We start from the raw sequence: 23,757 nt of genomic DNA on the forward strand, positions 1-23,757 counted from the left end.
GAAAGACAAATAATAATAATAATAATATTAATAACAATAATCTGAAACAATAACTAAAAATAATTATAAAAGATCAAAACCAAAAATAAATAAATACAAATAATACATATAATACAAATTAAAATAATAAAGAAAACAAATAAATTAATATACATAATACCAGATTGAAACAATAACATAAAAAACAAAAAATTGAAACAAAAAAATTATTATTATTAATAATAACATAAGCGTTAAACAATAAAATAGATAAAACAATAAATGAATAAACAAATAAATAATAATATCATTATTGGAATAATAAGAATATAATAAAACCAAAAAATTAAAACAAATATTAAAAAATAATATTGATACAAGATTAAAAAAAAAAATCTAAAAATAAAATAATATATAATACTTGAAACTAGAAAACAAAACAATAATTATAAAAATAATAAGTAAAATACGGGCTTGAAACAATAAAATAAATTAATAACAAGATTAAAATCATAAAATAAAAATAAATGAATATAGTACAAATTAAAACAATAAAGTAAATACATATATATATAATATTTAGAATACCAGCTTGAAACAATAAAATTCTAATACAAAATTAAAACAAAAAAAACATTTTTTAGTAATAATAATAATAATAATAGATTTAAGCAATTAAATAAAACAAAAAATTACAATAAAATTCGTTTAAAAATATATAATACAATAAAAAGTAAACAATAAAATAAAAAAAATAAACCAAATGAAACAATAAAATAAAAATACTAATTATAACGCAAGATTGAAAAAATGACCAAAAGAACTAATAGCGGATTTCTGGTGCTCTTGCCAGCACATCGGACCCTCCCATGGACCGCCCCTGGAAACCATGACAACCCTGCCAGTCATATCCAGCTCTTCCCCCGGATCTCGCTCTCTGAGGAGGATTGTCCTCTCCGGGCCGCCGTCCCGCTCTCTCTCATCCTGCAGTTGACGGTTTCCATGGTAACGGAGGACGCGGCTCTAGTCTCGCGAGATGTAGTGATGTTCTGGTTGCTGGGCTTTGTTTGGGGTGTGCCGGTGGCGGGTGGACGGTGAGTGATGGGTGGAGGGGGGTGGATGGTGGGGTGTGGGGCGGATGATGATGTGTATGATGTGGAGTATAAGGGTTGCTGTTAATAATCCGGGGCCCTGATAGGCCCCACCCCCCAGGAAATATGAAATCAATATTTTCGTTAAAAATTCACTAAAATCGTTATTAGTGATGGAGGAAGGACACGCCCCCTACCCCGCCTCAAACCCCTCCCATTCAGGGAATGCTCTGCAGGCCTGTGCTATGGTGGGGATGGAGGGGTTAGGGCACACACCTCCTCACCGCCTCTTAAATGCCTTCTGAAGGGTGATCTCAATATGAATCGCTCTTCAGAGAGCAAAACATGTGTGAACAAGCCCTTGATTGTTGATGTTTTAATTTTTTATTACAATTTTATTTGGAGGCTTCCTGTACAGTCACAGACTGAAGCATAGTAAACACGGCCTACTATGCTTCCCGTATGTATGAAGACTGGAGAGATCAGTACTGATCACTGGCTGTGTTCATAAAGGAAAGGAATGTGACATAACCGGCCCTCCCGCTCGCCATCCCCCGACACCGATCCTCCTCTGCTCCGCTGCAGCCATCAGGAGGGAGAGGAGGAGAAACCGGAAGCACTGTGTGTAGGGGGGGGGGAAGGGGGACATACAGGGTGATCACAGCAACAAGGGGGCCCCAAATACTGGAGGGGGGGAGGGGGGTTCAGTGATAAGGCAGTACAGCCAGCCCTGCTGAACTGATGAGGCCCCTACAGTGCCCGGCTGTACTGTCTTATGGCCTCCATTGTAATACCTGATAATAATCTATTTCTGTCTTTTCTCCTTTCAGTCTGTAGTCCTGGAGCTGATGGCTGTAAGTGTCACTTAGAGATCTGTCACCGTCCCCTCTGTGTATTCAGTCTTCTCTCCCTCTATCCTCTCTGTGTATTCAGTCTTCTCCCCCTCTGTCCCCTCTGTGTATTCAGTCTTCTCTCCCTCTGTGTATTCAGTCTTCTCTCCCTCTGTGTATTCAGTCTTCTCCCCCTCTGTCCCCTCTGTGTATTCAGTCTTCTCCCCCTCTGTCCCCTCTGTGTATTCAGTCTTCTCCCCCTCTGTCCCCTCTGTGTATTCAGTCTTCTCTCCCTCTGTGTATTCAGTCTTCTCTCCCTCTGTGTATTCAGTCTTCTCTCCCTCTGTGTATTCAGTCTTCTCTCCCTCTGTGTATTCAGTCTTCTCTCCCTCTGTGTATTCAGTCTTCTCTCCCTCTGTCCCCTCTGTGTATTCAGTCTTCTCTCCCTCTGTCCCCTCTGTGTATTCAGTCTTCTCTCCCTCTGTGTATTCAGTCTTCTCTCCCTCTGTGTATTCAGTCTTCTCCCCCTCTGTCCCCTCTGTGTATTCAGTCTTCTCTCCCTCTGTCCCCTCTGTGTATTCAGTCTTCTCTCCCTCTGTCCCCTCTGTGTATTCAGTCTTCTCCCCCTCTGTCCCCTCTGTGTATTCAGTCTTCTCCCCCTCTGTCCCCTCTGTGTATTCAGTCTTCTCCCCCTCTGTCCCCTCTGTGTATTCAGTCTTCTCTCCCTCTGTCCCCTCTGTGTATTCAGTCTTCTCTCCCTCTGTCCGCTCTGTGTATTCAGTCTTCTCTCCCTCTGTCCCCTCTGTGTATTCAGTCTTCTCTCCCTCTGTCCCCTCTGTGTATTCAGTCTTCTCTCCCTCTGTCCCCTCTGTGTATTCAGTCTTCTCTCCCTCTGTCCCCTCTGTGTATTCAGTCTTCTCTCCCTCTGTCCCCTCTGTGTATTCAGTTTTCTCTCCCTCTGTCCCCTCTGTGTATTCAGTCTTCTCTCCCTCTGTCCCCTCTGTGTATTCAGTCTTCTCTCCCTCTGTCCCCTCTGTGTATTCAGTCTTCTCTCTCTCTGTCCCCTCTGTGTATTCAGTCTTCTCTCCCTCTGTCCCCTCTGTGTATTCAGTCTTCTCTCCCTCTGTCCTCTCTGTGTATTCAGCCTTCTCTCCCTCTGTCCCCTCTGTGTATTCAGTCTTCTCTCCCTCTGTCCCCTCTGTGTATTCAGTCTTCTCTCCCTCTGTGTATTCAGTCTTCCCCCCCTCTGTCCCCTCTGTGTATTCAGTCTTCTCTCCCTCTGTCCCCTCTGTGTATTCAGTCTTCTCTCCCTCTGTCCCCTCTGTGTATTCAGTCTTCTCTCCCTCTGTCCCCTCTGTGTATTCAGTCTTCTCTCCCTCTGTGTATTCAGTCTTCTCTCCCTCTGTGTATTCAGTCTTCTCTCCCTCTGTGTATTCAGTCTTCTCTCCCTCTGTGTATTCAGTCTTCTCTCCCTCTGTGTATTCAGTCTTCTCTCCCTCTGTCCCCTCTGTGTATTCAGTCTTCTCCCCCTCTGTCCCCTCTGTGTATTCAGTCTTCTCTCCCTCTGTCCCCTCTGTGTATTCAGTCTTCTCCCCCTCTGTCCCCTCTGTGTATTCAGTCTTCTCCCCCTCTGTCCTCTCTGTGTATTCAGTCTTCTCCCCCTCTGTCCTCTCTGTGTATTCAGTCTTCTCCCCCTCAGTCCCCTCTGTGTATTCAGTCTTCTCTCCCTCTGTGTATTCAGTCTTCTCTACCTCTGTCCCCTCTGTGTATTCAGTCTTCTCCCCCTATGTCCTCTCTGTGTATTCAGTCTTCTCCCCCTATGTCCTCTCTGTGTATTCAGTCTTCTCACCTTCTGTCCTCTCTGTGTATTCAGTCTTCTCTCCCTCTGTCCTCTCTGTGTATTCAGTCTTCTCCCCCTCTGTCCCCTCTGTGTATTCAGTCTTCTCTCCCTCTGTGTATTCAGTCTTCTCCCCCTCTGTCCTCTCTGTGTATTCAGTCTTCTCCCCCTCTGTCCTCTCTGTGTATTCAGTCTTCTCCCCCTCTGTCCTCTCTGTGTATTCAGTCTTCTCTCCCTCTGTCCCCTCTGTGTATTCAGTCTTCTCTCCCTCTGTCCCCTCTGTGTATTCAGTCTTCTCTCCCTCTGTCCCCTCTGTGTATTCAGTCTTCTCTCCCTCTGTCCCCTCTGTGTATTCAGTCTTCTCTCCCTCTGTCCCCTCTGTGTATTCAGTCTTCTCTCCCTCTGTCCCCTCTGTGTATTCAGTCTTCTCTCCCTCTGTGTATTCAGTCTTCTCTCCCTCTGTCCCCTCTGTGTATTCAGTCTTCTCTCCCTCTGTGTATTCAGTCTTCTCTCCCTCTGTGTATTCAGTCTTCTCTCCCTCTGTCCCCTCTGTGTATTCAGTCTTCTCTCCCTCTGTCCCCTCTGTGTATTCAGTCTTCTCTCCCTCTGTCCCCTCTGTGTATTCAGTCTTCTCTCCCTCTGTCCCCTCTGTGTATTCAGTCTTCTCTCTCTCTGTCCCCTCTGTGTATTCAGTCTTCTCTCCCTCTGTGTATTCAGTCTTCTCTCCCTCTGTGTATTCAGTCTTCTCTCCCTCTGTGTATTCAGTCTTCTCTCCCTCTGTCCCCTCTGTGTATTCAGTCTTCTCTCCCTCTGTGTATTCAGTCTTCTCTCCCTCTGTCCCCTCTGTGTATTCAGTCTTCTCTCCCTCTGTCCCCTCTGTGTATTCAGTTTTCCCCCCCTCTGTGTATTCAGTCTTCTCTCCCTCTGTGTATTCAGTCTTCTCTCCCTCTGTCCCCTCTGTGTATTCAGTCTTCTCTCCCTCTGTGTATTCAGTCTTCTCTCCCTCTGTCCCCTCTGTGTATTCAGTCTTCTCTCCCTCTGTCCCCTCTGTGTATTCAGTCTTCTCTCCCTCTGTGTATTCAGTCTTCTCTCCCTCTGTCCCCTCTGTGTATTCAGTCTTCTCCCCCTCTGTCCCCTCTGTGTATTCAGTCTTCTCTCCCTCTGTCCCCTCTGTGTATTCAGTCTTCTCCCCCTCTGTCCCCTCTGTGTATTCAGTCTTCTCCCCCTCTGTCCCCTCTGTGTATTCAGTCTTCTCCCCCTCTGTCCCCTCTGTGTATTCAGTCTTCTCTCTCTCTCTGTTCCCTCTGTGTATTCAGTCTTCTCTCCCTCTGTCCCCTCTGTGTATTCAGTCTTCTCTCCCTCTGTCCCCTCTGTGTATTCAGTCTTCTCTCCCTCTGTCCCCTCTGTGTATTCAGTCTTCTCTCCCTCTGTCCCCTCTGTGTATTCAGTCTTCTCTCCCTCTGTCCCCTCTGTGTATTCAGTCTTCTCTCCCTCTGTGTATTCAGTCTTCTCTCCCTCTGTCCCCTCTGTGTATTCAGTCTTCTCTCCCTCTGTCCCCTCTGTGTATTCAGTCTTCTCTCCCTCTGTGTATTCAGTCTTCTCTCCCTCTGTCCCCTCTGTGTATTCAGTCTTCTCTCCCTCTGTCCCCTCTGTGTATTCAGTCTTCTCCCCCTCTGTCCCCTCTGTGTATTCAGTCTTCTCTCCCTCTGTCCCCTCTGTGTATTCAGTCTTCTCTCCCTCTGTCCCCTCTGTGTATTCAGTCTTCTCTCCCTCTGTGTATTCAGTCTTCTCTCCCTCTGTGTATTCAGTCTTCTCTCCCTCTGTGTATTCAGTCTTCTCTCTCTCTGTCCCCTCTGTGTATTCAGTCTTCTTCCCCTCTGTGTATTCAGTCTTCTCCCCCTCTGTCCCCTCTGTGTATTCAGTCTTCTCTCCCTCTGTCCCCTCTGTGTATTCAGTCTTCTCCCCCTCTGTCCCCTCTGTGTATTCAGTCTTCTCCCCCTCTGTCCCCTCTGTGTATTCAGCCTTCTCCCCCTCTGTCCCCTCTGTGTATTCAGCCTTCTCCCCCTCTGTCCCCTCTGTGTATTCAGTCTTCTCTCCCTCTGTGTATTCAGTCTTCTCTCCCTCTGTGTATTCAGTCTTCTCCCCCTCTGCTGTCCCCCCTGTGTATTCAGTCTTCTCCCCCTCTGTCCCCTCTGTGTATTCAGTCTTCTCCCCCTCTGTCCCCTCTGTGTATTCAGTCTTCTCCCCCTCTGTCCCCTCTGTGTATTCAGTCTTCTCCCCCTCTGTCCCCTCTGTGTATTCAGTCTTCTCCCCCTCTGTCCCCTCTGTGTATTCAGTCTTCTCCCCCTCTGTCCCCTCTGTGTATTCAGTCTTCTCCCCCTCTGTCCCCTCTGTGTATTCAGTCTTCTCTCCCTCTGTCCCCTCTGTGTATTCAGTCTTCTCTCCCTCTGTCCCCTCTGTGTATTCAGTCTTCTCTCCCTCTGTCCCCTCTGTGTATTCAGTCTTCTCTCCCTCTGTCCGCTCTGTGTATTCAGTCTTCTCTCCCTCTGTCCCCTCTGTGTATTCAGTCTTCTCTCCCTCTGTCCCCTCTGTGTATTCAGTCTTCTCTCCCTCTGTCCCCTCTGTGTATTCAGTCTTCTCTCCCTCTGTCCCCTCTGTGTATTCAGTCTTCTCTCCCTCTGTCCCCTCTGTGTATTCAGTTTTCTCTCCCTCTGTCCCCTCTGTGTATTCAGTCTTCTCTCCCTCTGTCCCCTCTGTGTATTCAGTCTTCTCTCCCTCTGTCCCCTCTGTGTATTCAGTCTTCTCTCTCTCTGTCCCCTCTGTGTATTCAGTCTTCTCTCCCTCTGTCCCCTCTGTGTATTCAGTCTTCTCTCCCTCTGTCCTCTCTGTGTATTCAGCCTTCTCTCCCTCTGTCCCCTCTGTGTATTCAGTCTTCTCTCCCTCTGTCCCCTCTGTGTATTCAGTCTTCTCTCCCTCTGTGTATTCAGTCTTCCCCCCCTCTGTCCCCTCTGTGTATTCAGTCTTCTCTCCCTCTGTCCCCTCTGTGTATTCAGTCTTCTCTCCCTCTGTCCCCTCTGTGTATTCAGTCTTCTCTCCCTCTGTCCCCTCTGTGTATTCAGTCTTCTCTCCCTCTGTGTATTCAGTCTTCTCTCCCTCTGTGTATTCAGTCTTCTCTCCCTCTGTGTATTCAGTCTTCTCTCCCTCTGTGTATTCAGTCTTCTCTCCCTCTGTGTATTCAGTCTTCTCTCCCTCTGTCCCCTCTGTGTATTCAGTCTTCTCCCCCTCTGTCCCCTCTGTGTATTCAGTCTTCTCTCCCTCTGTCCCCTCTGTGTATTCAGTCTTCTCCCCCTCTGTCCCCTCTGTGTATTCAGTCTTCTCCCCCTCTGTCCTCTCTGTGTATTCAGTCTTCTCCCCCTCTGTCCTCTCTGTGTATTCAGTCTTCTCCCCCTCAGTCCCCTCTGTGTATTCAGTCTTCTCTCCCTCTGTGTATTCAGTCTTCTCTACCTCTGTCCCCTCTGTGTATTCAGTCTTCTCCCCCTATGTCCTCTCTGTGTATTCAGTCTTCTCCCCCTATGTCCTCTCTGTGTATTCAGTCTTCTCACCTTCTGTCCTCTCTGTGTATTCAGTCTTCTCTCCCTCTGTCCTCTCTGTGTATTCAGTCTTCTCCCCCTCTGTCCCCTCTGTGTATTCAGTCTTCTCTCCCTCTGTGTATTCAGTCTTCTCCCCCTCTGTCCTCTCTGTGTATTCAGTCTTCTCCCCCTCTGTCCTCTCTGTGTATTCAGTCTTCTCTCCCTCTGTCCCCTCTGTGTATTCAGTCTTCTCTCCCTCTGTCCCCTCTGTGTATTCAGTCTTCTCTCCCTCTGTCCCCTCTGTGTATTCAGTCTTCTCTCCCTCTGTCCCCTCTGTGTATTCAGTCTTCTCTCCCTCTGTCCCCTCTGTGTATTCAGTCTTCTCTCCCTCTGTCCCCTCTGTGTATTCAGTCTTCTCTCCCTCTGTGTATTCAGTCTTCTCTCCCTCTGTCCCCTCTGTGTATTCAGTCTTCTCTCCCTCTGTGTATTCAGTCTTCTCTCCCTCTGTGTATTCAGTCTTCTCTCCCTCTGTCCCCTCTGTGTATTCAGTCTTCTCTCCCTCTGTCCCCTCTGTGTATTCAGTCTTCTCTCCCTCTGTCCCCTCTGTGTATTCAGTCTTCTCTCCCTCTGTCCCCTCTGTGTATTCAGTCTTCTCTCCCTCTGTCCCCTCTGTGTATTCAGTCTTCTCTCTCTCTGTCCCCTCTGTGTATTCAGTCTTCTCTCCCTCTGTGTATTCAGTCTTCTCTCCCTCTGTGTATTCAGTCTTCTCTCCCTCTGTGTATTCAGTCTTCTCTCCCTCTGTCCCCTCTGTGTATTCAGTCTTCTCTCCCTCTGTGTATTCAGTCTTCTCTCCCTCTGTCCCCTCTGTGTATTCAGTCTTCTCTCCCTCTGTCCCCTCTGTGTATTCAGTTTTCCCCCCCTCTGTGTATTCAGTCTTCTCTCCCTCTGTGTATTCAGTCTTCTCTCCCTCTGTCCCCTCTGTGTATTCAGTCTTCTCTCCCTCTGTGTATTCAGTCTTCTCTCCCTCTGTCCCCTCTGTGTATTCAGTCTTCTCTCCCTCTGTCCCCTCTGTGTATTCAGTCTTCTCTCCCTCTGTGTATTCAGTCTTCTCTCCCTCTGTCCCCTCTGTGTATTCAGTCTTCTCCCCCTCTGTCCCCTCTGTGTATTCAGTCTTCTCTCCCTCTGTCCCCTCTGTGTATTCAGTCTTCTCCCCCTCTGTCCCCTCTGTGTATTCAGTCTTCTCCCCCTCTGTCCCCTCTGTGTATTCAGTCTTCTCTCTCTCTCTGTTCCCTCTGTGTATTCAGTCTTCTCTCCCTCTGTCCCCTCTGTGTATTCAGTCTTCTCTCCCTCTGTCCCCTCTGTGTATTCAGTCTTCTCTCCCTCTGTCCCCTCTGTGTATTCAGTCTTCTCTCCCTCTGTCCCCTCTGTGTATTCAGTCTTCTCTCCCTCTGTCCCCTCTGTGTATTCAGTCTTCTCTCCCTCTGTGTATTCAGTCTTCTCTCCCTCTGTCCCCTCTGTGTATTCAGTCTTCTCTCCCTCTGTCCCCTCTGTGTATTCAGTCTTCTCTCCCTCTGTGTATTCAGTCTTCTCTCCCTCTGTCCCCTCTGTGTATTCAGTCTTCTCTCCCTCTGTCCCCTCTGTGTATTCAGTCTTCTCCCCCTCTGTCCCCTCTGTGTATTCAGTCTTCTCTCCCTCTGTCCCCTCTGTGTATTCAGTCTTCTCTCCCTCTGTCCCCTCTGTGTATTCAGTCTTCTCTCCCTCTGTGTATTCAGTCTTCTCTCCCTCTGTGTATTCAGTCTTCTCTCCCTCTGTGTATTCAGTCTTCTCTCCCTCTGTGTATTCAGTCTTCTCTCTCTCTGTCCCCTCTGTGTATTCAGTCTTCTTCCCCTCTGTGTATTCAGTCTTCTCCCCCTCTGTCCCCTCTGTGTATTCAGTCTTCTCTCCCTCTGTCCCCTCTGTGTATTCAGTCTTCTCCCCCTCTGTCCCCTCTGTGTATTCAGTCTTCTCCCCCTCTGTCCCCTCTGTGTATTCAGCCTTCTCCCCCTCTGTCCCCTCTGTGTATTCAGCCTTCTCCCCCTCTGTCCCCTCTGTGTATTCAGTCTTCTCTCCCTCTGTGTATTCAGTCTTCTCTCCCTCTGTGTATTCAGTCTTCTCCCCCTCTGTCCCCTCTGTGTATTCAGTCTTCTCCCCCTCTGTCCCCTCTGTGTATTCAGTCTTCTCTCCCTCTGTGTATTCAGTCTTCTCCCCCTCTGTCCCCTCTGTGTATTCAGTCTTCTCCCCCTCTGTCCCCTCTGTGTATTCAGTCTTCTCCCCCTCTGTCCCCTCTGTGTATTCAGTCTTCTCTCCCTCTGTCCCCTCTGTGTATTCAGTCTTCTCTCCCTCTGTCCCCTCTGTGTATTCAGTCTTCTCTCCCTCTGTGTATTCAGTCTTCTCTCCCTCTGTGTATTCAGTCTTCTCCCCCTCTGTCCCCTCTGTGTATTCAGTCTTCTCCCCCTCTGTCCCCTCTGTGTATTCAGCCTTCTCCCCCTCTGTCCCCTCTGTGTATTCAGTCTTCTCTCCCTCTGTGTATTCAGTCTTCTCTCCCTCTGTGTATTCAGTCTTCTCTCCCTCTGTGTATTCAGTCTTCTCCCCCTCTGTCCCCTTTGTGTATTCAGTCTTCTCTCCCTCTGTGTATTCAGTCTTCTCCCCCTCTGCTGTCCCCCCTGTGTATTCAGTCTTCTCCCCCTCTGTCCCCTCTGTGTATTCAGTCTTCTCCCCCTCTGTCCCCTCTGTGTATTCAGTCTTCTCCCCCTCTGTCCCCTCTGTGTATTCAGTCTTCTCCCCCTCTGTCCCCTCTGTGTATTCAGTCTTCTCCCCCTCTGTCCCCTCTGTGTATTCAGTCTTCTCCCCCTCTGTCCCCTCTGTGTATTCAGTCTTCTCCCCCTCTGTCCCCTCTGTGTATTCAGTCTTCTCTCCCTCTGTCCCCTCTGTGTATTCAGTCTTCTCTCCCTCTGTCCCCTCTGTGTATTCAGTCTTCTCTCCCTCTGTCCCCTCTGTGTATTCAGTCTTCTCTCCCTCTGTCCCCTCTGTGTATTCAGTCTTCTCTCCCTCTGTGTATTCAGTCTTCCCTCCCTCTGTCCCCTCTGTGTATTCAGTCTTCTCTCCCTCTGTCCCCTCTGTGTATTCAGTCTTCTCTCCCACTGTCCCCTCTGTGTATTCAGTCTTCTCTCCCTCTGTGTATTCAGTCTTCTCTCCCTCTGTGTATTCAGTCTTCTCTCCCTCTGTGTATTCAGTCTTCTCCCCCTCTGTCCCCTCTGTGTATTCAGTCTTCTCCCCCTCTGTCCCCTCTGTGTATTCAGCCTTCTCCCCCTCTGTCCCCTCTGTGTATTCAGTCTTCTCTCCCTCTGTGTATTCAGTCTTCTCTCCCTCTGTGTATTCAGTCTTCTCCCCCTCTGTCCCCTCTGTGTATTCAGTCTTCTCCCCCTCTGTCCCCTCTGTGTATTCAGTCTTCTCCCCCTCTGTCCCCTCTGTGTATTCAGTCTTCTCCCCCTCTGTCCCCTCTGTGTATTCAGTCTTCTCCCCCTCTGTCCCCTCTGTGTATTCAGTCTTCCCCCCCTCTGTCCCCTCTGTGTATTCAGTCTTCTCTCCCTCTGTGTATTCAGTCTTCTCTCCCTCTGTGTATTCAGTCTTCTCTCCCTCTGTGTATTCAGTCTTCTCTCCCTCTGTGTATTCAGTCTTCTCTCCCTCTGTGTATTCAGTCTTCTCTCCCTCTGTGTATTCAGTCTTCTCTCCCTCTGTCCCCTCTGTGTATTCAGTCTTCTCTCCCTCTGTGTATTCAGTCTTCTCTCCCTCTGTGTATTCAGTCTTCTCTCCCTCTGTGTATTCAGTCTTCTCTCCCTCTGTGTATTCAGTCTTCTCCCCCTCTGTCCCCTCTGTGTATTCAGTCTTCTCTCCCTCTGTCCCCTCTGTGTATTCAGTCTTCTCCCCCTCTGTCCCCTCTGTGTATTCAGTCTTCTCCCCCTCTGTCCCCTCTGTGTATTCAGTCTTCTCCCCCTCTGTCCCCTCTGTGTATTCAGTCTTCTCCCCCTCTGTCCCCTCTGTGTATTCAGTCTTCTCTCCCTCTGTCCCCTCTGTGTATTCAGTCTTCTCTCCCTCTGTCCCCTCTGTGTATTCAGTCTTCTCTCCCTCTGTCCCCTCTGTGTATTCAGTCTTCTCTCCCTCTGTCCCCTCTGTGTATTCAGTTTTCTCTCCCTCTGTCCCCTCTGTGTATTCAGTCTTCTCTCCCTCTGTCCCCTCTGTGTATTCAGTCTTCTCTCCCTCTGTCCCCTCTGTGTATTCAGTCTTCTCTCTCTCTGTCCCCTCTGTGTATTCAGTCTTCTCTCCCTCTGTCCTCTCTGTGTATTCAGCCTTCTCTCCCTCTGTCCCCTCTGTGTATTCAGTCTTCTCTCCCTCTGTCCCCTCTGTGTATTCAGTCTTCTCTCCCTCTGTGTATTCAGTCTTCCCCCCCTCTGTCCCCTCTGTGTATTCAGTCTTCTCTCCCTCTGTCCCCTCTGTGTATTCAGTCTTCTCTCCCTCTGTCCCCTCTGTGTATTCAGTCTTCTCTCCCTCTGTCCCCTCTGTGTATTCAGTCTTCTCCCCCTCAGTCCCCTCTGTGTATTCAGTCTTCTCTCCCTCTGTGTATTCAGTCTTCTCTACCTCTGTCCCCTCTGTGTATTCAGTCTTCTCTACCTCTGTCCCCTCTGTGTATTCAGTCTTCTCCCCCTATGTCCTCTCTGTGTATTCAGTCTTCTCCCCCTATGTCCTCTCTGTGTATTCAGTCTTCTCACCTTCTGTCCTCTCTGTGTATTCAGTCTTCTCTCCCTCTGTCCTCTCTGTGTATTCAGTCTTCTCTCCCTCTGTCCTCTCTGTGTATTCAGTCTTCTCCCCCTCTGTCCCCTCTGTGTATTCAGTCTTCTCTCCCTCTGTGTATTCAGTCTTCTCCCCCTCTGTCCTCTCTGTGTATTCAGTCTTCTCCCCCTCTGTCCTCTCTGTGTATTCAGTCTTCTCTCCCTCTGTCCCCTCTGTGTATTCAGTCTTCTCTCCCTCTGTCCCCTCTGTGTATTCAGTCTTCTCTCCCTCTGTCCCCTCTGTGTATTCAGTCTTCTCTCCCTCTGTCCCCTCTGTGTATTCAGTCTTCTCTCCCTCTGTCCCCTCTGTGTATTCAGTCTTCTCTCCCTCTGTCCCCTCTGTGTATTCAGTCTTCTCTCCCTCTGTCCCCTCTGTGTATTCAGTCTTCTCTCCCTCTGTGTATTCAGTCTTCTCTCCCTCTGTCCCCTCTGTGTATTCAGTCTTCTCTCCCTCTGTGTATTCAGTCTTCTCTCCCTCTGTGTATTCAGTCTTCTCTCCCTCTGTCCCCTCTGTGTATTCAGTCTTCTCTCCCTCTGTCCCCTCTGTGTATTCAGTCTTCTCTCCCTCTGTCCCCTCTGTGTATTCAGTCTTCTCTCCCTCTGTCCCCTCTGTGTATTCAGTCTTCTCTCTCTCTGTCCCCTCTGTGTATTCAGTCTTCTCTCCCTCTGTGTATTCAGTCTTCTCTCCCTCTGTGTATTCAGTCTTCTCTCCCTCTGTGTATTCAGTCTTCTCTCCCTCTGTCCCCTCTGTGTATTCAGTCTTCTCTCCCTCTGTGTATTCAGTCTTCTCTCCCTCTGTCCCCTCTGTGTATTCAGTCTTCTCTCCCTCTGTCCCCTCTGTGTATTCAGTTTTCCCCCCCTCTGTGTATTCAGTCTTCTCTCCCTCTGTGTATTCAGTCTTCTCTCCCTCTGTCCCCTCTGTGTATTCAGTCTTCTCTCCCTCTGTGTATTCAGTCTTCTCTCCCTCTGTCCCCTCTGTGTATTCAGTCTTCTCTCCCTCTGTCCCCTCTGTGTATTCAGTCTTCTCTCCCTCTGTGTATTCAGTCTTCTCTCCCTCTGTCCCCTCTGTGTATTCAGTCTTCTCCCCCTCTGTCCCCTCTGTGTATTCAGTCTTCTCTCCCTCTGTCCCCTCTGTGTATTCAGTCTTCTCCCCCTCTGTCCCCTCTGTGTATTCAGTCTTCTCCCCCTCTGTCCCCTCTGTGTATTCAGTCTTCTCTCTCTCTCTGTTCCCTCTGTGTATTCAGTCTTCTCTCTCTCTCTGTTCCCTCTGTGTATTCAGTCTTCTCTCCCTCTGTCCCCTCTGTGTATTCAGTCTTCTCTCCCTCTGTCCCCTCTGTGTATTCAGTCTTCTCTCCCTCTGTCCCCTCTGTGTATTCAGTCTTCTCTCCCTCTGTCCCCTCTGTGTATTCAGTCTTCTCTCCCTCTGTCCCCTCTGTGTATTCAGTCTTCTCTCCCTCTGTGTATTCAGTCTTCTCTCCCTCTGTCCCCTCTGTGTATTCAGTCTTCTCTCCCTCTGTGTATTCAGTCTTCTCTCCCTCTGTCCCCTCTGTGTATTCAGTCTTCTCTCCCTCTGTCCCCTCTGTGTATTCAGTCTTCTCCCCCTCTGTCCCCTCTGTGTATTCAGTCTTCTCCCCCTCTGTCCCCTCTGTGTATTCAGTCTTCTCCCCCTCTGTCCCCTCTGTGTATTCAGTCTTCTCTCCCTCTGTCCCCTCTGTGTATTCAGTCTTCTCTCCCTCTGTCCCCTCTGTGTATTCAGTCTTCTCTCCCTCTGTCCCCTCTGTGTATTCAGTCTTCTCTCCCTCTGTCCCCTCTGTGTATTCAGTCTTCTCTCCCTCTGTCCCCTCTGTGTATTCAGTCTTCTCTCCCTCTGTCCCCTCTGTGTATTCAGTCTTCTCTCCCTCTGTCCCCTCTGTGTATTCAGTCTTCTCTCCCTCTGTCCCCTCTGTGTATTCAGTCTTCTCTCCCTCTGTCCCCTCTGTGTATTCAGTCTTCTCTCTCTCTGTCCCCTCTGTGTATTCAGTCTTCTCTCCCTCTGTGTATTCAGTCTTCTCTCCCTCTGTGTATTCAGTCTTCTCTCCCTCTGTGTATTCAGTCTTCTCTCCCTCTGTCCCCTCTGTGTATTCAGTCTTCTCCCCCTCTGTCCCCTCTGTGTATTCAGTCTTCTCCCCCTCTGTCCCCTCTGTGTATTCAGTCTTCTCTCTCTCTCTGTTCCCTCTGTGTATTCAGTCTTCTCTCCCTCTGTCCCCTCTGTGTATTCAGTCTTCTCTCCCTCTGTCCCCTCTGTGTATTCAGTCTTCTCTCCCTCTGTCCCCTCTGTGTATTCAGTCTTCTCTCCCTCTGTCCCCTCTGTGTATTCAGTCTTCTCTCCCTCTGTCCCCTCTGTGTATTCAGTCTTCTCTCCCTCTGTCCCCTCTGTGTATTCAGTCTTCTCTCTCTCTGTCCCCTCTGTGTATTCAGTCTTCTCTCCCTCTGTGTATTCAGTCTTCTCTCCCTCTGTGTATTCAGTCTTCTCTCCCTCTGTGTATTCAGTCTTCTCTCCCTCTGTGTATTCAGTCTTCTCTCCCTCTGTGTATTCAGTCTTCTCTCCCTCTGTGTATTCAGTCTTCTCTCTCTCTGTCCCCTCTGTGTATTCAGTCTTCTTCCCCTCTGTGTATTCAGTCTTCTCCCCCTCTGTCCCCTCTGTGTATTCAGTCTTCTCTCCCTCTGTCCCCTCTGTGTATTCAGTCTTCTCCCCCTCTGTCCCCTCTGTGTATTCAGTCTTCTCCCCCTCTGTCCCCTCTGTGTATTCAGTCTTCTCCCCCTCTGTCCCCTCTGTGTATTCAGCCTTCTCCCCCTCTGTCCCCTCTGTGTATTCAGCCTTCTCCCCCTCTGTCCCCTCTGTGTATTCAGTCTTCTCTCCCTCTGTGTATTCAGTCTTCTCTCCCTCTGTGTATTCAGTCTTCTCCCCCTCTGTCCCCTCTGTGTATTCAGTCTTCTCCCCCTCTGTCCCCTCTGTGTATTCAGTCTTCTCTCCCTCTGTGTATTCAGTCTTCTCCCCCTCTGTCCCCTCTGTGTATTCAGTCTTCTCCCCCTCTGTCCCCTCTGTGTATTCAGCCTTCTCCCCCTCTGTCCCCTCTGTGTATTCAGTCTTCTCTCCCTCTGTGTATTCAGTCTTCTCTCCCTCTGTGTATTCAGTCTTCTCTCCCTCTGTGTATTCAGTCTTCTCTCCCTCTGTGTATTCAGTCTTCTCCCCCTCTGTCCCCTTTGTGTATTCAGTCTTCTCTCCCTCTGTGTATTCAGTCTTCTCCCCCTCTGCTGTCCCCCCTGTGTATTCAGTCTTCTCCCCCTCTGTCCCCTCTGTGTATTCAGTCTTCTCCCCCTCTGTCCCCTCTGTGTATTCAGTCTTCTCCCCCTCTGTCCCCTCTGTGTATTCAGTCTTCTCCCCCTCTGTCCCCTCTGTGTATTCAGTCTTCTCCCCCTCTGTCCCCTCTGTGTATTCAGTCTTCTCCCCCTCTGTCCCCTCTGTGTATTCAGTCTTCTCCCCCTCTGTCCCCTCTGTGTATTCAGTCTTCTCTCCCTCTGTCCCCTCTGTGTATTCAGTCTTCTCTCCCTCTGTCCCCTCTGTGTATTCAGTCTTCTCTCCCTCTGTCCCCTCTGTGTATTCAGTCTTCTCTCCCTCTGTCCCCTCTGTGTATTCAGTCTTCTCTCCCTCTGTCCCCTCTGTGTATTCAGTCTTCTCTCCCTCTGTCCCCTCTGTGTATTCAGTCTTCTCTCCCTCTGTGTATTCAGTCTTCCCCCCCTCTGTCCCCTCTGTGTATTCAGTCTTCTCTCCCTCTGTCCCCTCTGTGTATTCAGTCTTCTCTCCCTCTGTCCCCTCTGTGTATTCAGTCTTCTCTCCCTCTGTCCCCTCTGTGTATTCAGTCTTCTCTCCCTCTGTGTATTCAGTCTTCTCTCCCTCTGTGTATTCAGTCTTCTCCCCCTCTGTCCCCTCTGTGTATTCAGTCTTCTCCCCCTCTGTGTATTCAGCCTTCTCCCCCTCTGTCCCCTCTGTGTATTCAGTCTTCTCTCCCTCTGTGTATTCAGTCTTCTCTCCCTCTGTGTATTCAGTCTTCTCTCCCTCTGAGTATTCAGTCTTCTCCCCCTCTGTCCCCTCTGAGTATTCAGTCTTCTCCCCCTCTGTCCCCTCTGTGTATTCAGTCTTCTCCCCCTCTGTCCCCTCTGTGTATTCAGTCTTCTCCCCCTCTGTCCCCTCTGTGTATTCAGTCTTCTCCCCCTCTGTCCCCTCTGTGTATTCAGTCTTCTCCCCCTCTGTCCCCTCTGTGTATTCAGTCTTCTCCCCCTCTGTCCCCTCTGTGTATTCAGTCTTCTCCCCCTCTGTCCCCTCTGTGTATTCAGTCTTCTCCCCCTCTGTCCCCTCTGTGTATTCAGTCTTCTCCCCCTCTGTCCCCTCTGTGTATTCAGTCTTCCCCCCCTCTGTCCCCTCTGTGTATTCAGTCTTCTCCCCCTCTGTCCCCTCTGTGTATTCAGTCTTCTCCCCCTCTGTCCCCTCTGTGTATTCAGTCTCCCCCCCTCTGTCCCCTCTGTGTATTCAGTCTTCTCTCCCTCTGTCCCCTCTGTGTATTCAGTCTTCTCTCCCTCTGTCCCCTCTGTGTATTCAGTCTTCTCTCCCTCTGTCCCCTCTGTGTATTCAGTCTTCTCTCCCTCTGCCCCCTCTGTGTATTCAGTCTTCTCCCCCTCTGTGTATTCAGTCTTCTCCCCCTCTGTGTATTCAGTCTTCTCCCCCTCTGTGTATTCAGTCTTCTCCCCCTCTGTGTATTCAGTCTTCTCCCCCTCTGTGTATTCAGTCTTCTCTCCCTCTGTGTATTCAGTCTTCTCTCCCTCTGTGTATTCAGTCTTCTCTCCCTCTGTGTATTCAGTCTTCTCTCCCTCTGTGTATTCAGTCTTCTCTCCCTCTGTGTATTCAGTCTTCTCTCCCTCTGTGTATTCAGTCTTCTCTCCCTCTGTGTATTCAGTCTTCTCTCCCTCTGTGTATTCAGTCTTCTCCCCCTCTGTCCCCTCTGTGTATTCAGTCTTCTCTCCCTCTGTGTATTCAGTCTTCTCTACCTCTGTCCCCTCTGTGTATTCAGCCTTCTCCCCCTCTGTCCTCTCTGTGTACTCAGTCTTCTCTCCCTCTGTCCCCTCTGTGTATTCAGTCTTCTCTCCCTCTGTCCCCTCTGTGTATTCAGTCTTCTCTCCCTCTGTGTATTCAGTCTTCTCTCCCTCTGTCCCCTCTGTGTATTCAGTCTTCTCTCCCTCTGTCCCCTCTGTGTATTCAGTCTTCTCTCCCTCTGTCCCCTCTGTGTATTCAGTCTTCTCTCCCTCTGTCCCCTCTGTGTATTCAGTCTTCTCTCCCTCTGTCCCCTCTGTGTATTCAGTCTTCTCTCCCTCTGTCCCCTCTGTGTATTCAGTCTTCTCCCCCTCTGTGTATTCAGTCTTCTCTCCCTCTGTGTATTCAGTCTTCTCTCCCTCTGTCCCCTCTGTGTATTCAGTCTTCTCCCCCTCTGTCCCCTCTGTGTATTCAGTCTTCTCTCCCTCTGTCCCCTCTGTGTATTCAGTCTTCTCTCCCTCTGTCCCCTCTGTGTATTCAGTCTTCTCTCCCTCTGTCCCCTCTGTGTATTCAGTCTTCTCTCCCTCTGTCCCCTCTGTGTATTCAGTCTTCTCTCCCTCTGTCCCCTCTGTGTATTCAGTCTTCTCTCCCTCTGTCCCCTCTGTGTATTCAGTCTTCTCTCTCTCTGTCCCCTCTGTGTATTCAGTCTTCTCTCCCTCTGTGTATTCAGTCTTCTCTCCCTCTGTGTATTCAGTCTTCTCTCCCTCTGTGTATTCAGTCTTCTCTCTCTCTGTCCCCTCTGTGTATTCAGTCTTCTCTCTCTCTGTCCCCTCTGTGTATTCAGTCTTCTCTCCCTCTGTCCCCTCTGTGTATTCAGTCTTCTCTCCCTCTGTCCCCTCTGTGTATTCAGTCTTCTCCCCCTCTGTCCCCTCTGTGTATTCAGTCTTCTCCCCCTCTGTCCCCTCTGTGTATTCAGTCTTCTCCCCCTCTGTCCCCTCTGTGTATTCAGTCTTCTCCCCTCTGTCCCTTCTGTGTATTCAGCCTTCTCCCCCTCTGTCCCCTCTGTGTATTCAGTGCTCTCTCCCTCTGTGTATTCAGTCTTCTCTCCCTCTGTGTATTCAGTCTTCTCTCCCTCTGTGTATTCAGTCTTCTCTCCCTCTGTGTATGCAGTCTTCTCCCCCTCTGTCCCCTCTGTGTATTCAGTCTTCTCCCCCTCTGTCCCCTCTGTGTATTCAGTCTTCTCCCCCTCTGTCCCCTCTGTGTATTCAGTCTTCTCCCCCTCTGCCCCCTCTGTGTATTCAGTCTTCTCCCCCTCTGTCCCCTCTGTGTATTCAGTCTTCTCCCCCTCTGTCCCCTCTGTGTATTCAGTCTTCTCCCCCTCTGTCCCCTCTGTGTATTCAGTCTTCTCCCCCTCTGTCCCCTCTGTGTATTCAGTCTTCTCCCCCTCTGTCCCCTCTGTGTATTCAGTCTTCTCCCCCTCTGTCCCCTCTGTGTATTCAGTCTTCTCCCCCTCTGTCCCCTCTGTGTATTCAGTCTTCTCTCCCTCTGTCCCCTCTGTGTATTCAGTCTTCTCTCCCTCTGTGTATTCAGTCTTCTCTCCCTCTGTGTATTCAGTCTTCTCTCCCTCTGTGTATTCAGTCTTCTCCCCCTCTGTCCCCTCTGTGTATTCAGTCTTCTCCCCCTCTGTCCCCTCTGTGTATTCAGTCTTCTCCCCCTCTGTCCCCTCTGTGTATTCAGTCTTCCCCCCCTCTGTCCCCTCTGTGTATTCAGTCTTCTCTCCCTCTGTCCCCTCTGTGTATTCAGTCTCCCCCCCCTCTGTCCCCTCTGTGTATTCAGTCTTCTCTCCCTCTGTCCCCTCTGTGTATTCAGTCTTCTCTCCCTCTGCCCCCTCTGTGTATTCAGTCTTCTCCCCCTCTGTGTATTCAGTCTTCTCTCCCTCTGTGTATTCAGTCTTCCCCCCCTCTGTCCCCTCTGTGTATTCAGTCTTCTCCCCCTCTGTCCCCTCTGTGTATTCAGTCTTCTCTCCCTCTGTCCCCTCTGTGTATTCAGTCTTCTCTCCCTCTGTCCCCTCTGTGTATTCAGTCTTCTCTCCCTCTGTGTATTCAGTCTTCTCTCCCTCTGTGTATTCAGTCTTCTCTCCCTCTGTGTATTCAGTCTTCTCCCCCTCTGTCCCCTCTGTGTATTCAGTCTTCTCCCCTCTGTCCCCTCTGTGTATTCAGTCTTCTCCCCCTCTGTCCCCTCTGTGTATTCAGTCTTCTCCCCCTCTGTCCCCTCTGTGTATTCAGTCTTCTCCCCCTCTGTCCCCTCTGTGTATTCAGTCTTCCCCCCTCTGTCCCCTCTGTGTATTCAGTCTTCTCTCCCTCTGTCCCCTCTGTGTATTCAGTCTCCCCCCCCTCTGTCCCCTCTGTGTATTCAGTCTTCTCTCCCTCTGTCCCCTCTGTGTATTCAGTCTTCTCTCCCTCTGCCCCCTCTGTGTATTCAGTCTTCTCCCCCTCTGTGTATTCAGTCTTCTCTCCCTCTGTGTATTCAGTCTTCTCCCCCTCTGTCCCCTCTGTGTATTCAGTCTTCTCTCCCTCTGTGTATTCAGTCTTCTCCCCCTCTGTCCCCTCTGTGTATTCAGTCTTCTCTCCCTCTGTGTATTCAGTCTTCTCTACCTCTGTCCCCTCTGTGTATTCAGCCTTCTCCCCCTCTGTCCTCTCTGTGTATTCAGTCTTCTCCCCCTCTGTCCTCTCTGTGTACTCAGTCTTCTCTCCCTCTGTCCCCTCTGTGTATTCAGTCTTCTCTCCCTCTGTCCCCTCTGTGTATTCAGTCTTCTCTCCCTCTGTCCCCTCTGTGTATTCAGTCTTCTCACCCTCTGTGTATTCAGTCTTCTCCCCCTCTGTGTATTCAGTCTTCTCCCCCTCTGTGTATTCAGTCTTCTCTCCCTCTGTGTATTCAGTCTTCTCTCCCTCTGTCCCCTCTGTGTATTCAGTCTTCTCTCCCTCTGTGTATTCAGTCTTCTCTCCCTCTGTCCCCTCTGTGTATTCAGTCTTCTCTCCCTCTGTCCCCTCTGTGTATTCAGTCTTCTCCCCCTCTGTCCCCTCTGTGTATTCAGTCTTCTCTCCCTCTGTCCCCTCTGTGTATTCAGTCTTCTCTCCCTCTGTCCCCTCTGTGTATTCAGTCTTCTCTCCCTCTGTCCCCTCTGTTTATTCAGTCTTCTCTCTCTCTGTCCCCTCTGTGTATTCAGTCTTCTCTCCCTCTGTGTATTCAGTCTTCTCTCCCTCTGTGTATTCAGTCTTCTCTCCCTCTGTGTATTCAGTCTTCTCCCCCTCTGTCCCCTCTGTGTATTCAGTCTTCTCCCCCTCTGTCCCCTCTGTGTATTCAGTCTTCTCCCCCTCTGTCCCCTCTGTGTATTCAGTCTTCTCTCCCTCTGTGTATTCAGTCTTCTCTCCCTCTGTGTATTCAGTCTTCTCCCCCTCTGTCCCCTCTGTGTATTCAGTCTTCTCCCCCTCTGTCCCCTCTGTGTATTCAGTCTTCTCTCCCTCTGTCCCCTCTGTGTATTCAGTCTTCTCTCCCTCTGTGTATTCAGTCTTCTCTCCCTCTGTGTATTCAGTCTTCTCTCCCTCTGTGTATTCAGTCTTCTCTCCCTCTGTCCCCTCTGTGTATTCAGTCTTCTCCCCCTCTGTCCCCTCTGTGTATTCAGTCTTCTCCCCCTCTGTCCCCTCTGTGTATTCAGTCTTCTCCCCCTCTGTCCCCTCTGTGTATTCAGTCTTCTCCCCCTCTGTCCCCTCTGTGTATTCAGTCTTCTCCCCCTCTGTCCCCTCTGTGTATTCAGCCTTCTCCCCCTCTGTCCCCTCTGTGTATTCAGTCTTCTCTCCCTCTGTATATTCAGTCTTCTCTCCCTCTGTGTATTCAGTCTTCTCCCCCTCTGTCCCCTCTGTGTATTCAGTCTTCTCCCCCTCTGTCCCCTCTGTGTATTCAGTCTTCTCCCCCTCTGTCCCCTCTGTGTATTCAGTCTTCTCCCCCTCTGTCCCCTCTGTGTATTCAGTCTTCTCCCCCTCTGTCCCCTCTGTGTATTCAGTCTTCTCCCCCTCTGTCCCCTCTGTGTATTCAGTCTTCTCCCCCTCTGTCCCCTCTGTGTATTCAGTCTTCTCCCCCTCTGTCCCCTCTGTGTATTCAGTCTTCTCCCCCTCTGTCCCCTCTGTGTATTCAGTCTTCTCCCCCTCTGTCCCCTCTGTGTATTCAGTCTTCTCCCCCTCTGTCCCCTCTGTGTATTCAGTCTCCCCCCCCCTCTGTCCCCTCTGTGTATTCAGTCTTCTCCCCCTCTGTCCCCTCTGTGTATTCAGTCTTCTCCCCCTCTGTCCCCTCTGTGTATTCAGTCTTCTCTCCCTCTGTCCCCTCTGTGTATTCAGTCTTCTCTCCCTCTGTGTATTCAGTCTTCTCTCCCTCTGTGTATTCAGTCTTCTCTCCCTCTGTGTATTCAGTCTTCTCTCCCTCTGTGTATTCAGTCTTCTCTCCCTCTGTGTATTCAGTCTTCTCTCCCTCTGTGTATTCAGTCTTCTCTCCCTCTGTCCCCTCTGTGTATTCAGTCTTCTCTCCCTCTGTGTATTCAGTCTTCTCCCCCTCTGTCCCCTCTGTGTATTCAGTCTTCTCGCCCTCTGTCCCCTCTGTGTATTCAGTCTTCTCCCCCTCTGTCCCCTCTGTGTATTCAGTCTTCTCCCCCTCTGTCCCCTCTGTGTATTCAGTCTTCTCTCCCTCTGTCCCCTCTGTGTATTCAGTCTTCTCCCCCTCTGTCCCCTCTGTGTATTCAGTCTTCTCCCCCTCTGTCCCCTCTGTGTATTCAGTCTTCTCTCCCTCTGTCCCCTCTGTGTATTCAGTCTTCTCTCCCTCTGTCCCCTCTGTGTATTCAGTCTTCTCTCCCTCTGTCCCCTCTGTGTATTCAGTCTTCTCTCCCTCTGTCCCCTATGTGTATTCAGTCTTCTCTCCCTCTGTGTATTCAGTCTTCTCTCCCTCTGTGTATTCAGTCTTCTCTCCCTCTGTCCCCTCTGTGTATTCAGTCTTCTCTCCCTCTGTCCTCTCTTTGTATTCAGCCTTCTCTCCCTCTGTCCCCTTTGTGTATTCAGTCTTCTCTCCCTCTGTGTATTCAGTCTTCTCTCCCTCTGTCCCCTCTGTGTATTCAGTCTTCTCACCCTCTGTGTATTCAGTCTTCTCACCCTCTGTGTATTCAGTCTTCTCTCCCTCTGTGTATTCAGTCTTCTCTCCCTCTGTGTATTCAGTCTTCTCTCCCTCTGTGTATTCAGTCTTCTCTCCCTCTGTGTATTCAGTCTTCTCTCCCTCTGTCCCCTCTGTGTATTCAGTCTTCTCCCCCTCTGTCCTCTCTGTGTATTCAGTCTTCTCCCCCTCTGTCCTCTCTGTGTATTCAGTCTTCTCCCCCTCTGTCCCCTCTGTGTATTCAGTCTTCTCTCCCTCTGTGTATTCAGTCTTCTCTACCTCTGTCCCCTCTGTGTATTCAGTCTTCTCCCCCTATGTCCTCTCTGTGTATTCAGTCTTCTCCCCCTATGTCCTCTCTGTGTATTCAGTCTTCTCTCCCTCTGTCCTCTCTGTGTATTCAGTCTTCTCCCCCTCTGTCCCCTCTGTGTATTCAGTCTTCTCTCCCTCTGTGTATTCAGTCTTCTCCCCCTCTGTCCTCTCTGTGTATTCAGTCTTCTCCCCCTCTGTCCCCTCTGTGTATTCAGTCTTCTCTCCCTCTGTCCCCTCTGTGTATTCAGTCTTCTCCCCCTCTGTGTATTCAGTCTTCTCCCCCTCTGTGTATTCAGTCTTCTCCCCCTCTGTGTATTCAGTCTTCTCTCCCTCTGTGTATTCAGTCTTCTCTCCCTCTGTGTATTCAGTCTTCTCTCCCTCTGTCCCCTCTGTGTATTCAGTCTTCTCTCCCTCTGTGTATTCAGTCTTCTCTCCCTCTGTCCCCTCTGTGTATTCAGTCTTCTCTCCCTCTGTCCCCTCTGTGTATTCAGTCTTCTCTCCCTCTGTCCCCTCTGTGTATTCAGTCTTCTCTCCCTCTGTCCCCTCTGTGTATTCAGTCTTCTCCCCCTCTGTGTATTCAGTCTTCTCCCCCTCTGTGTATTCAGTCTTCTCCCCCTCTGTGTATTCAGTCTTCTCTCCCTCTGTGTATTCAGTCTTCTCTCCCTCTGTCCCCTCTGTGTATTCAGTCTTCTCTCCCTCTGTGTATTCAGTCTTCTCTCCCTCTGTCCCCTCTGTGTATTCAGTCTTCTCTCCCTCTGTGTATTCAGTCTTCTCTCCCTCTGTCCCCTCTGTGTATTCAGTCTTCTCTCCCTCTGTCCCCTCTGTGTATTCAGTCTTCTCTCCCTCTGTCCCCTCTGTGTATTCAGTCTTCTCTCCCTCTGTGTATTCAGTCTTCTCTCCCTCTGTCCCCTCTGTGTATTCAGTCTTCTCCCCCTCTGTCCCCTCTGTGTATTCAGTCTTCTCTCTCTCTCTGTTCCCTCTGTGTATTCAGTCTTCTCTCCCTCTGTCCCCTCTGTGTATTC

General features: G+C 49.9%; 1 protein-coding gene across 1 annotated transcript in view; it reads left to right on the forward strand.

Moving 5' to 3' along the window:
• Positions 1-343: 343 nt before the first annotated feature.
• The window catches only part of LOC141148481 (uncharacterized), a 69,179-nt gene continuing 45,765 nt past the window's right edge, over positions 344-23,757 (forward strand). The window contains exons 1-2 of the mRNA XM_073635991.1: positions 344-1,073; positions 1,901-1,924. Of these exons, the coding sequence (XP_073492092.1) occupies positions 1,919-1,924 (6 nt within the window). The 5' untranslated portion in view covers positions 344-1,073; positions 1,901-1,918. The remainder of the gene's footprint in view (positions 1,074-1,900; positions 1,925-23,757) is intronic.

This window comes from Aquarana catesbeiana, linkage group LG06 (genome assembly GCF_042186555.1).
Source record: "Aquarana catesbeiana isolate 2022-GZ linkage group LG06, ASM4218655v1, whole genome shotgun sequence".
Lineage (NCBI taxonomy): Eukaryota > Metazoa > Chordata > Amphibia > Anura > Ranidae > Aquarana > Aquarana catesbeiana.